Source organism: Terrapene carolina, unplaced genomic scaffold (genome assembly GCF_002925995.2).
Source record: "Terrapene carolina triunguis isolate 2854851 unplaced genomic scaffold, T_m_triunguis-2.0 Scaffold374, whole genome shotgun sequence".
Classification (NCBI taxonomy): domain Eukaryota; kingdom Metazoa; phylum Chordata; order Testudines; family Emydidae; genus Terrapene; species Terrapene triunguis.
The window spans coordinates 1,433,863-1,447,795 of record NW_020664725.1 but is presented as its reverse complement, the minus strand read 5'-3'; the positions used below and the strand labels follow the sequence as shown (position 1 = coordinate 1,447,795).

At 47.2% G+C, this 13,933-nt stretch overlaps 1 protein-coding gene across 1 annotated transcript in view; it reads right to left on the bottom strand.

Moving 5' to 3' along the window:
- The window catches only part of HEPACAM (hepatic and glial cell adhesion molecule), an 84,315-nt gene extending 72,029 nt beyond the window's left edge, over positions 1–12,286 (bottom strand). Inside the window, exon 1 of the mRNA XM_026657987.1 lies at positions 12,097–12,286. Within this exon, the coding sequence (XP_026513772.1) occupies positions 12,097–12,181 (85 nt within the window). The 5' untranslated portion in view covers positions 12,182–12,286. The remainder of the gene's footprint in view (positions 1–12,096) is intronic.
- Between the last annotated feature and the right edge of the window lie 1,647 nt (positions 12,287–13,933).

Sequence of the window (13,933 nt, the reverse complement as noted above, 5' to 3'; positions counted from 1 at the left end):
ATCCGTCAGCCGCCTGCCCTGTTATGAAACGTCCCCATTGTAAATCACACCGGAAAGGAGGGGGATAAATGGCTGGCCTTGGTGCTAACTGTCAGGAACAGGGGGCTGCACTTCCAGGAGCTAGCTCCAGTTGTGGGGCAGAATGGGGTTGCCAGAAGCAGAGGGCAAAGTCTTTGGGTGTTGGGCCTATCTCCCCGCCGGCTCAAGGTTAAAGGCTGCAGTGTGAGGCAGCAGCAGCACAGACACAGTGACCAAACTAATCCGCAGCTGCACAAAGGCAGCAGGGCAGGCTGGGCTTCAGCCAGGCCTGAGCAAAGCCAGTGGGGCCATTGTGAAAGGCCGCTCTCAGCCAATCGGTACCCAACTTTGCTCCGCCTTTCAGCAGCGACTAAGGAAATGTATTTGGGGCACCTAATCCTTTCTATTGTCCAGCAGTCTTAGCTGAATAAAGAGTTTCTCGACCCACACGGATTTAAGTAGCCCGGTAATCCGCAGAGATTGCCTTCCACAGTGATTGAGACTCAGAGAAGGGGCAGAGCGGGGCTAGGCCTGGCCTGAAAAGGGACGTGCTTCCACGCTCCAGCCCGGAGACAGCAGCTGGAAAGCTTGCCACATGGCAGGGGCTGGGCACTGGCTTGCTCTGCTGGCAGCATTTCCCCAGAGTTGCTCTGTGAGCCACAGAGAGCCCATTATCACACTGCATAACACTGAATTATAATTAACCCTCGTGTTGGTTACATACAGGTGTCTGGAGGCTAGGAGGGATGAGGGACAGCATGGGGCGCTACCATGCTGTTTGGGGAATAGTGTTGCCCAGTGGTTTCAGCCATAGGCGTAGCTGTAGGGCTGTCAATTAATCACAGTTAACTCACACGAGTAACTCAAAAAAATTAATCACGATTAATCACACTGTTAAACGACAATAGAATACCAATTGAAATGTATTAAATATTTTTGGATGTTTTCTACGTTTTCAAATATATTGATTTCAATTACAACACTGAATACAAGTGTACAGTGCTCACTTTATATTATTATTTTTTATTCCAAATATTTGCACTGTGAAAATGATAAACAAAAGAAACCATATTTTTCAATTCACCTCATACAAGTACTGTAGTGCGATCTCTTTATTGTGAAAGTGCAATTTACAAATGTAGATTTTTTTTTGTTACAGAACTGCACTCAAAAGCAAAACAATGTAAAACTTTAGAGCCTACAAGTCCATTCAGTCCTACTTCTCGTTCAGCCAATCACTAAGACAAACACATTTGTTTACATTGAGGGGAGATATTGCTGCCTGCTTCTTATTTATAATATCACCTGAAAGTGAGAACAGGCGTTTGCATGGCACTTTTGTAGCCGGCATTGCAAGATATTTACGTGCCAGATTTGCTAAACATTCATATGCCCCTTCATGCTTTGGCCTCCATTCCAGAGGACATGCTTCTACTCTCATTAAAAAAAATAATGCGTTAATTAAATTTGTGACTGAACTCCTTGGGGGAGAATTGTATGTCTCCTGTTCTGTTTTACCTGCATTCTGCCATATATTTCATGTTATAGCAGTCTCGGATGATGACTATGCACATGTTGTTTGTTTCAAGAACACTATCACTGCAGATTTGACAAAACGCAAAGAAGGTACCAATGTGAGATTTCTAAAGATAGCTACAGCACTCGACCCAAGGTTTAAGAATCTGAAGTGCCTTCCAAAATCTGAGAGGGACGAGGCGTGGAGCAAGCTTTCAGAAGTCTTAAAAGAGCAACACCCTGATGTGGAAACTACAGAACCTGAACCATCACCACCACCAAAAACAAAAAAACAACCTTTTGCTGGTGGCATCAGACTCAGATGATGAAAATGAACATGCGTTGGTCCACACTGCTTTGGATCATTATCGAGCAGAACCCGTCATCAGCATGGACGTATGTCCTCTGGAATGGGTGGTTGAAGCATGAAGGGACATATGAATCTTTAGCGAATCTGGCATGTAAATATCTGAGATGCCGGCTACAACAGTGCCATGAAAACGCCTGTTCTCACTTTCAGGTGACATTGTAAACAAGAAGCGGGCAGCATTATCTCCCATAAATATAAACGTGTTTGTCTCAGCGATTGGCTGAACATGAAGTAGGACTGAGTAGACTTGTAGGCTCTAAAGGTTTACATTGTTTAATTTTTGAGTGCAGTTATTTTTTGTACATAATTCTACATTTGTAAGTTCAACTTTCATGATAATGAGATTGCACTACAGTGCTTGTATTAGGTGAATTGAAAAATACTATTTCTAGGGCTGTCGATTAATTGCAGTTAACTCACATGATTAACTCAAAAAAATTACTCGCAATTAATCTCAGTTTTAATCGCACTGTTAAACAATAGAATACCAATTGACATTTTGGATGTTTTTCTACATTTTCATATATATTGTATTCTGTGTTGTAATTGAAATCAAAGTGTACATGATTTTTTATTACAAATCTTTGCACTGTAAAAATGATAAAAGAAATAGTATTTTTCAATTCAGCTTTGGAATGTTACATTATCTAGTGGCCTTTGCTCCATAGCATTGGGGTAGGTAACTGCCTAACCATGGTCAACAGCAAAACCAGCAAGTCAGTAACTGGTGCTGCTGAGAAGGGCACAAGCTGGGGAGCAGCTTCTGTGGGAGCAGAAGGGAAAGAAAGGCCATGGGCAGATGGTGGTAGGGACAGGAGGGGGTGGGGGGCGAGGGAGGGAAGTGACCAGGAACTGTGGGGGAAGGAGGGAGGGTGGATAAAGACCTGGGCAAACAGAGGGCCTGAGCCTGAGGGGAGGCCAGAGCCAGTGCTTTGGGAAGAAAAGGGGCAGGCTCCACCTACAGGGGTAGGAAACCCCAGGAGTGTGCGGGCTGGAAGTATGGTGGGTAAGGACCAAGCCAAGGCTGTGATGGACAAGGGGCAGGAGGAAGGAGGACTCTAAAGGCTGAGAAAGAAGAGGTGGGCAGAGGATCGAGGGGACTAGGGAGGCAGGGGAGAGGTTGGAAGGCTGTCTGAGGAAAGTGAGAGGAAAGAGGGCTGGAGCATGGGGAAATGATGGAGAAGGTCAGCTGGGAGGCGGGACAGTGAATGAAGTCGACATACAGCAGAGAGGGGAGACTGGCCACCATGGACGTCTGCAGAGGGGAAGAGGAGGAAGATTCTATTCTACAAGCAGCTGAATGGCCATTGCAGCATGGACGCAAACGGTGAGTCCAGAAGCTGCTGTGCAGAAAATAGCCACTTGCTAGGGGACATGGGGGCTTTTGTTCCTCCCTCTCCTCTCCCTGTCTGTGAGCCATCTGTATCCTTCACGCTTCCCCTGAGCCTCTTTTCCCCTGCAATTGATTTTCTTTTGCTTAAATGTTCATTTTCTCTGACATTTCTCTCTCTCTCTCTCCCAGCCTCAATGTCCCCTGCCTGCCTCCCCCACTCCAATGTCTGGCAGTCACTCTCTCCATCTCTGGTACTCACATGGCTCCATCACTGTCACATCTGGCCGCCCAATGATCTTTAACATATTTAGCCTCACACACCCCAGTGATCACCCTTTGTTTGGTGCCAACATAGCTCTCGACAAGCATTATTTGTAGGTCAGTGACAGAGCTGGGCAAAAATTTTCAACTATTTTCTTCCCCAAAAGGGGGTTTCATTGAAAACAGGTCACAGAGCAGCAAAAGGGAAAATGAAGGTGTGACTCTGACACCCTGTAACTCTCTCAAAGTTGGGGAAGTTTTGAAATGTTAGAGAATGAAAAAGGAAAATACAAAAGAACAGACATTATTCATTTATTGCACTCACTGCAAAAAGGAAAAGTGGGAAAGGAAACGTAAAAAAAATCAAAACCTGATATTTTGGGGTTTTCAATGACAGATTGGAACAAAAACTTCTATTTAAATGAAAATAAACAAAAAATTGATTTTTGTTTAGAAATTTTCCTGTGAAAAATAAAAAAAATGTGAATGAAAATTTTTCATGGGACAAACCTGTTTTTTCCACCACCGCTAGTCACTATCATGATCCCCAGTTCACTGCTGAGCAAACCGACACTGAGATTTGCCCCACATCATAGACCAAGTCAGTGTTGCCGAGAACCTAGGTTAGAATCCAGGTCTCTTGTCTCCTAGGCCAATGTCTAAGCCACTAGACGACAGTGTGTCACAGGAATTGTCACTCTTCCACTGATATTGACCATTATTCAGGCAAATCTGCAGCAGAGATGGGAATAAAACTTGAGACTTCCCTTGAAGCAAGCTCTGCATAATGCCCTGGAAAATGGGTGACATAGAAGCACCGCGGCTCGTTTCTGCAGCAGGTTTTCAAATGTCAAGTGAGTTCTCCTGTGAAAGTGGCTCAGTCAGGTATAGCATGAGGAAAGAATGTGAAAAAATGAGGCCTAATCTGTGGTTTAGCACTGCTAGCGCGGATACGTTTTTTATTCTTGCAGTAAAGGAGGGGGGGTCCCAAACATTTTTGACTAATAAGGGCGACCAGCCTGGAAAGGCTGAGAAACACTGGCCTAGGGCTGAACTCAGCCCTGCAGCACCATACCTGCACTTCCAGCACTCATGGAGGCAACAAGCTGCAGGTAGATTCTTCTAGGTAGTTCCCTACATCAGCAATACTGTCTGGGACAGAACATGTGCATCCTGGATTTGGTGGGGAGGGGACCTGAGTCTGCAAAGAGCCTGAAGCACTAGGGTGCATCTCAATGGGATCCTATCTTCAAGACCCACTGCTCTGGGCGGGGGGCCGACAACCCTCCACCATCAGGGGGCCTTGTGTATCAGGCCCTGCCTCCAACCCAGGCAAGCAGACACAATTCAGCTGACGGGGTAAGTGTTGTGGGCCCTCCCTATTGCCCGCTCTTCCTGTCTGGGCAGAAGATGGGATCCCTGCTGCTCCTTACAGGTGGGTGGGCCCTGCTGGATAGGCACTGCTGCCTCTTCAGGGGCAGAAGGGGGCCCGATGCCACTGCCCTTGCCTCTTTGGAGGAAAGGTGGATACCCTGCCACCACCACTCAAAACATGGGACCAGCGCCAGTAGGGGGCCCATGTCGTGTTGTGCCTAGTGTCCTGGATGACCTTAATCCAGCCCTGGCCAAGGCAGAGCTTACAAAGAAACTGTGCCATGGGGAAGGATGTGGGGCCCAGCTGAGAATGGTTCCCCTCTGCAGGAAGTGGGGGAAGCTGTGTGAGACTGGAAAGTGCATGAGGAGCTCTGGAGATGGACTGCCCCAGGGCCAGGCATGCCCAGCGACAGGGGCATGCTGGAAGATGTTGGCTGCAGACTGACTCTGTCTGAGTGGTGACTGGGAGGAGCCATTCATTCTGAGTGGGACTTTGGTCACAGGAGCCTAGGACAGGACTGCCAAGCATCGTGCAACTCGTGTGACACCCCTGTGTTCGGCAGCCCCATCACGCCTGCCCACTGGCTCAGCTGGATTCTCATGCCATGGGCTGAGCTGAGAGACGGCAGCTGGGCAGTTCCCTATGGCTCTGCCCCACCAGCTCTGCTCTGTGCTCACCGGCGGGTAGTGGCTCACAACCAGAGAAGGGAGTGCTCGGCCCAGCAACACTCCTAGCCTGGAACTGGCCTCCTTCATCTCCCAGCCAGGCTCAAGAGTGGGGGGATGTGCCCTCACTCCCTCCATCACCTGAAAGCTGGGGGAGATGTCTGCCTCCAGCCATTCATAATTACACTACAAGGAGGGGCCAGTGAACAGCCTGTTACCGCAGGCCCTGCCCTGACACAGACCAGACGCTCTTCTTTTAGTGACAAATGTAACCATGGGCTATTGGCTGCGTGTCAGGGGCCGCAGGCCTGGAACGCTGGGCCACAGGGCTCTCAAGTGCTACTCAGCTCCAACCTGCCACCCACTGACCTGCTAACTGCTTGCCAGAGTAGGACCCGAACCCTGGCAGAGGACTCCAGTGGAGGGATCTGATTGGTGGAACCCTGGGTGCCCTGCCTGGTTCCCAGCTCTTATTTAACCCAAGCCCAGGGACAGGAAGTTGTCCACAGAGCTGGGTTCTCCCTGCTGAGGGCTGCAATACCTGCTTCTGTTCACCTGACCCTGCCTGCCTCCTGTCACCTGTCACCTCTCAGTTTTGCCCTTTGACTTGACTCAGACTGTAGCCTCCTGGTATCTGACCCGGCCTGACTACTGACTCCTGCTCTGACCCTAGGTCATACCATCCATGCCCCGGTTGTGACACTGTGCCATTTACATGCCTGACATCAGTAAGTAAAAGAGCTCTCTGTCCTGGAGAGCATTCAAAACCTGTCAGCCCAGACATGACCCATCATCCGACCCATCATCCCCCCTGTGACCCTGAGGCCTGGTTGTCCCGTTACCCCGACCCCATCATGCCAGCTGTGACCCTGGGCCCTGGTTTTGGGGCACCTGGCATTGGCCATTGTCAGAAGACAGGATACTGGGCTAGATGGACCTTTGGTCTGACCCAGTCTGGCCGTTCTTATGTTATGTTCTTATCCCATTACCCTGACCCATCATCCCACCTTTGACCCTAGGGCCTGGTTATCCTGTTACCCCAACCCCATCATCCCACCTATGACCCTGGGGCCTGGTTATCCCGTTACCCCGACCCATCATCCTGGCAGTGACCTGGGGCCTGGCTATCCCATTCTTGCACCAGGTTTAACTATATGAGTGAGTCTCTTAGCAGTAAACCCCAATCTCTGCTACATCTCTCCATCAGGCAGGGAGGAGAGGTGGAGATTGGCGTCCTGGTTGGGTATAGAGAGGGTGTCTGCTCTGACAAAGTGGGCCATCAGCAGCTAAAACCTTGTGCCGGATCCCACACAGAAGGTTCCTGGGTTTGACCTTCCACGGTCATCTTGGTCAACTGAGCCGAATCCGAACCAACCATGGTAGATGCGGATATCGAATGTACAAATGGAAAATCCAGGACTCCCCGGTGTGCGTGTGTGGTTCCCCATGATAGACCATCAAACATCTCACCACCTACTGCCCAATGTATAAATATGAAGGAGGCATCACTGCAATAAATTCTGCTACTCCTGATGTAGCCATTTGGCTCCATCAACTTCAGGTGAAATTGTAGTTGCTGCTCTACACCAGCCATGCGAAAGAAGAAGCAGCAGCAGCTAAAAGGGAGGAAAGGGCTGAGCTCCGTTAGTCCAAGCACATGTTGCTGTCCTATTTCATTGCATTTTAATGGGGAAGGAACAAAGTGTTCCACGTCAAAAATGATATTTTTAAGTGATCAATCGGGGCTCAGAGCCACATTTTGCAGATCAGTTCCTTCTCAAAATGTGTTTATTTTTAAGAGTCCAAAGTAAATATTCCTCGAGCCCTTACAGGGTGCAGACACCTGACCGCCCCAAAAGCATGTGTTCACTGCCCGCCACCCCTTCCCTGAATGGTCCTACTGAAGGGGAAGGCACTTTGCTGAGTATGTCTTACTGCTGGGATCTATGGCTGTTCACACTGATTGGCACCCCATCACTGACAGCAGCACCCATTCATGACTATGCAGAAAGAACCGAGTGTTGCCTTGGTGACAGTCAGAGCCGGATGGAGTAGGACACTCCTGTGTGAGGTGGGCAGAGGAGGCATGTATACCGAGTAGATGAAAGCAGCCGGTTGGTTGGCAGTACCTTACCCTGCATGTGGTGCTCCGTCCTGCTCTCAGTCACTGTGAATGGGACTAGCAGAGAGCCAGAGCAGAGAGAGGCAGGATCGGAGCTGTGCAAGGCATAGGGTGGGGATGCTGGAGGGCAGGGGCTGGCTCACGAAAGTAATAACAAAAGGGGATGGTAAAAAGGATGGGGGAAGGTACAAGCACAAAATCAAGCTGCTCAGAACAAAATTAATCAAGGAACCAAAGGACACAAAGAGAAGAAATTATTGAATTGCCCGTATACCACTGCTAGGAGTCTGGGTAACAAACAAGAGGATTTGGAATTGCTCATTGATGCGCATAATTCAATCTAGTTGTTTTAATGAAACCTGGTGGGATGATGTGCACAATTGGAATGTTAAAATCAGTGGTTATACTCTATTCAGGAAGGGTCAAGTGGACAAAAGGGGAGGGGAAATGGGACTCTGTCAAAAATGGTATTACTTGTGTCTGAATCACCGATAACTCAGAAGAAAATTATCTTGAATGTTTATGGATCAATGTCCTAACAGAGCACAAGTGGGTGTCTGCTACAGACCACCATTCATGCCAGCAGACAGGATGACTGCTTCTTTACACACCTGTTTCCAATGTGTAAGGAAAAAAGCTGTGTGATCACGAGGGACTTCAATTAGAGTGACTTATGGTGGAGGGCTCATGCAGACAGTGCTAAAACATCCTTGGATTTCCTAAATACTATACATGACAATTTCCTGGGGGAATTCTTTATTAGACTTTATCCTCACAGATAAAGAGGAGCTTATCACAGAACTAAAAATTAATGGTATCTAAGGGCTGGTCCACACTAACCCCCCAGTTCGAACTAAGATACGCAACTTCAGGTACGTGAATAACGTAGCTGAAGTCGAAGTACCTTAGTTTGAACTACAAAGTACTTACCGCGGGTCCACATGCGGCAGGCAGGCTCCCCCGTCGACTCCGCGTACTCCTCTCGCGGAGCAGGAGTACCGGCGTCGACGGCGAGCACTTCCGGGATCGATTTATCGCGTCTAGACAAGACACGATAAATCGATCCCAGAAGATCGATTGCTTACCGCCGAACCCGGAGGTAAGTATAGACGTACCCTTAGGTGCAAGTGAGCTTGACTTGATCACATTTATAATGTATAAACAATAAAGCCCAGACCAGTAGTATATATACTTGGTGCTTTAGAATGTTTAAAACAAGTAAGAGCCAATCAGTTGGGAGGAAGAATTTAATCAGAACAGTATAAATGATCATTAGAAATTGTCTAAGAACACCTTCCCAGAAGCCCAAAAAGGCACAATCCCACAACTGAGGAAGAAGGCCATGCTAGTTAAAAAAATACCTGGTTTAGAGGGGAATTGAAGGCAGCTATAAAAATAATAATAATAATTAATAATGTAATATATAACAAATGAAAAATAGGGAAAGTTGATAGTAATTAACAAAATCTGAAACAACAAAGTATACAAAATTGATAAGGGAAGCAAAGGGACACAAGGAGAAATCTATGGCCAGCAGAGACAAGGATAATGAGTTTATTATGTATATTAATATCTAAAATAATCCTAACAATGGTACCGGTCAATTACGAGATGGAACTGGTAGAATTATCAATAATAATGGAGAAAAGGAAGAAGTGTTCAATAAACATTTCTGTTCTGTAGTTGGGGAAATCAGATGATGTAGTCATATTATACGATGATGATAACACACTTTCCATTCCACTTGTATCTCAGGGACATATTAAATGCCAGCTACAAAGGTTAGACATTTTAAAATCTGCAGGTCCAGATAACTTGCATCTAAGAGTTTTAAAAGAGCTGGCTGAGGAGCTGGCTGGAACATTAATGTTGATTTCCAGTATGTCTTGGAACACTGGGGGAAGTTCCAGAAGCCTGGAATAATGCTGATGTTGTACCACTATTTAAAAAGGGTAAATGGATGACCTAGATAATTATAGGGCTGTCAGTCTGATATCAGTCCCGGACAAGATCATGGAGTGGCTGATATGGGACTCAATTAATAAAGAACTACAGGAGGGTAATGTAACTGATGCCAATCAACATGGGTTTATGGAAAATAGATCCTGTCAAACTAACTTGATATCTTTTTGGATAGGATTACAAATTTGGCTGATAAAGGTAATAGTGTTAAAATAATACACTTAGACTTCTGTAAGGCATTTGACATAGTACCACATGACATTTTGAATAAAAAACTAGAACAATATAATATTAACGTGGCACACATTAAATGGATTAAAATCTGGTTTACTGATAGGTCTGAAAATGCAGCTGTAAATGGGGAATCATCATCGAGCTGGTGTGTTTCCAGTGGGGTCCCGCAGGGCTCGGTTCTTGGCCCTACTCAATTAAACATTTTTACCAATTACTTGGAAGAAAACATAAAATCATCCTTGATCAAGTTTGCAGATGACATAAAAATTGGGAAGTGGTAAACAATGAAGAGGACAGGTCACGGATACTGAGCCAACCGGATTGCTGGTATTCTTTTTCAGAACCACTGCTTCCCAGGAGAGAGTCCCCCAGCCTGTAAGCATGGCCTACATTCTTTCTTCCTAGATGTATACGTTTACTCTTATTAAAACACATATTGTTTGCTTGCACGCAGTTTACCAAGCAATCCAGATAGCACTGTATCACTGACCTGTCCTCTTCATTATTTATCACCCCCCCCCCCAAATTTGTGTGTCAACTGCACACTTTGTCAGTGACCATTTTATGTTTTCTTCCACGTCACTGATAAAAATGTTAAATAGCGTAGGGCCAGTAGCTGATCCCTGAGGGACCTCACTGGAAACACACCTGCTTAATAAAGATGTTAATCCAGTGTCAGTGCTTTAGCCAAAGAGCTGCCGGCAATACGATATGACCTGTAGCTGCCGCAGCATATTGGACACCTTTCTGTGCCCTTTCTGCCCCCGCCCTTTCAGATGTAACCCAACTCTGTGGGGTTGGGACAGGCTGAGAGTCTGGCTCCTCCATGGAAAGAGAAGGTCTAACAGCCCTAGTGTTTACCTCACATTCCCATGCATGTCTCCTTCCTGGAGGCCTCTCAGCTTTAGCGCCTGATCAGTCGGCATCACCGTGGAGTGTTGGGTTTAGAGCTATTTGAACATACAAGCCACAAAAAATAGCACAGACCGTTCTAGAGAGAAACATCTTCATTCAGCTGCTGAAAGGACTGGGACAAACTGTTCCAAATGTGCTCACTGCACAACCAGAACTGCTGAGTGGGACACTGGGGCACTCACAACCAACCAGCTACTGGGCAGAGTCTGTAGCTGGCAGGAGTGGACTGGCATGAGCACAGCATGGTACCAAGGGGGACTTTTCAAAGGTAAATTAAAGTAGAAATTTCCTCTCTCAGGAAAGCCCATTCCAGAGAGTGTCTGTACAATGCATGAGTACTTGTGGCACCTTAGAGACTAACAAATTTATTAGAGCATAAGCTTTTGTGGGCTACAACCCACTTCTTAGCCCACGAAAGCTTATGCTCTAATAAATTTGTTAGTCTCTAAGGTGCCACAAGTACTCCTGTTCTTTTTGCGGATACAGACTAACACGGCTGCTACTCTGAAACCTGTACAATGCATGTGTGGGCTGCCATAAGAAACAGTGACATGGGAGACAGATCTTCCCTATAGCAGCTGGTTAGATCAAACTGTATCCGGGCTCACACGCAGCACCCATTCAATTCCACAGCTCTTGGGAGCTGGGAAGTCAGTACGAACATAGATGAGTTTGTGCGGGAGCAAGGTTTTTAAATAAACTACTTTTACGGTATTTCTACAGTAATATCAGGAGCCAGTTACTTTCCAAATGTGATCCAGTCTCTTTTACACTTTGACTAGGGCGTGAGTCAAAACGTATGGCCAGCATGCGTGGCAGTAACGACATAACGTTTTGTTTGAACTTTCCAGCATCTCCAGACTTTGGCTTAGCATTAAACACAGCTGAATGATGGGTCTCAACCGATTTCAATTGTCTTTCCAGAAGAGGATGTTAGATTAACTTACAACGTCAAACTGTCCTGCTTCTACAAGCTCATTCAAACAGAACAAACACTCCCCAGGCGCGATTCACAGTGTCTGATTTCAGAAGCACAGACCAACAATGTGTTCTATAAGAAACCGCTCGTTAATTCTTTCTCGTTACATTGAAATGCAGCTGGAACAATCCTTTCCCAAAGCCAGAGAGCCGCTGTGTGAGGGGAAAGAAAAGGTATTCAGGGCTGTTGCTTGAATGAACATCCCCTGCTCGCGTAGGGGCTAAGCAGGCTCATGAACACCAGCATTCAGCTCTGAAGCCTCACCTCACCCCCCTCTTCCCGCCACACAACGACATATGCACACCCTCTCCCACTTCCCAGATTCTTAAAGAGATTGGTTTTCCTACCTGGGTGGATTAGAAGAAGGCACACTAAGTGCACGAAACCTGGAGCACTAGGGACTCTGGACAAGGCTTCCCTTTCTCTCTTCATTTTGGGTTTAGCTTTAGGTCCCTCTCGCAGACAATTGGCATGATTTGTCCACTCCAGGCACGTCCCTCAGTACCGCTTGGAGTTGTTCTGCCACCGCTCAGCCCTGCCAACTCCTCTGTGAATAGACAGAGCTCTGTGTGTTGTTGAGTTTGTCTTTTCTTTTGGTCAGACCTGACATTTTCTGGTTTCATGAACCCTACATCCTCAGCGTCAGGAGATTAGCTGCCAGGACTGAGAAATAATGAACAATATCCCCAAATCTTCAAACACAAAGTAACAGCGAAGGCCTGATTTAAACCTCTGAAAACAAGGAGCTTCTGAATCCCAGCTGACACTGCCTTTCGCTCGCTCCTCGAGAGTGCAGCGCACACTGCATTGCATGTGCAGTTCTCCCTGAAACGCACCAGCAGGGCAGTTATGCAGGGCATTTGCATTTCTTGGCCTCTCGGGCTCAAGCCAGACACTTAGCATTGTTTTAAAGGGGTTGCATTCTTTGTGGTAACTGTGCAGTGGAGTTTGCCAAGCTTCACTGGCTCATTGGATCACAAATAACTCTGCTCTGATGTCTCAGATGGTCAAATCTCTTGGGGTTCATTAAACAGGGCTTTCTTTATAGGAAGTGGCATGAGGAGGGGGGGACTGCTGCCTCCTAGAGGAACCCCCGCTCCTGTAAAAAGGGTTTAGACACCTTAACCAATACTTTCCCTTCCATCCTGATGCAGGATGCTATCTGCTGCCCATTCTTAGAGCAGTTTAGGCAGAGGATATTTGTTGGGATTCCCTCCAAGACCTTTTCCACTTGGCTTATCCAGCCCTACAACATTGCCATGAGTGGATGTTCCATACTGTACCCTTCTGCTAGGCAGTGCCAGGAGCAATAAGGGCTGAGTTCATTATCTAGGGGTTCCTCTTAATGTTACAAAACCAAACCAGCTCAAGCCCCCCCACTGCCCCCCCCCCCAAATCTGGGGAAACTAAACACCCACCCAGGGTGCCTCTAAGGGGCAATGCTTCCTCACTCGCAAACACCAAGTCTGGGGATAACAAGAGAAAACAGTTAGTAAAATGGAGTGGCAACTCAGCATTACTTTGGGAAAACACCATGATTCAAAAGTGTGCAAACCTTAAGTAAAGGCTTGCCTCACAATACGGGGGCAGTGTCTTTGCCTCAGCTTTCCCCCTTGCAGTGTGAAAATCCAATGGACAAATGTCCCTTTAACACGCCACTTCCCTTCCCCTCTGCTGCACCCGCAAAGCCCTAAAATTCAGGGGTGCTCTCACATGGGCTCGCCTCCCATCCCTGCAAGGGATGCCTCTGCTGCTGTCACTGCTCACCCCCCACCACTAATGTCTGTGCCACTGCTTGCCCCCACCACTGCCTCTGCCTCCAGCTGTAGTGACATGTTCCGAGATTCCCCCACTGAGCCCAGTTCTCGGTGATTTCAGCAGAGCGTGGGGAACCTCGCTGCTGCTGCTGCGCCCTTTGTGCGATCTTTCACTACAATGCTCTCCCCAAATCAGATGAAAGGCTCAGTCCCCTAGACCTGCTGATCAGCGATTTCAGCTCTAGTGACCCCTGAGCAGAACCACGGGCTCTAAGTGGAGTCTGATCAGCTCTCTCTTTAAGCCCTGGAGGTGGAGGGTTAAATAGGACTCTTTAAACAGAGGCCATTCCACCAGGTAGAAACACTTGTCCACTCCCTCAAATTTCCCTTGGATTTGACATTACCCCCTGCTTAGCAAGTGAGGCGT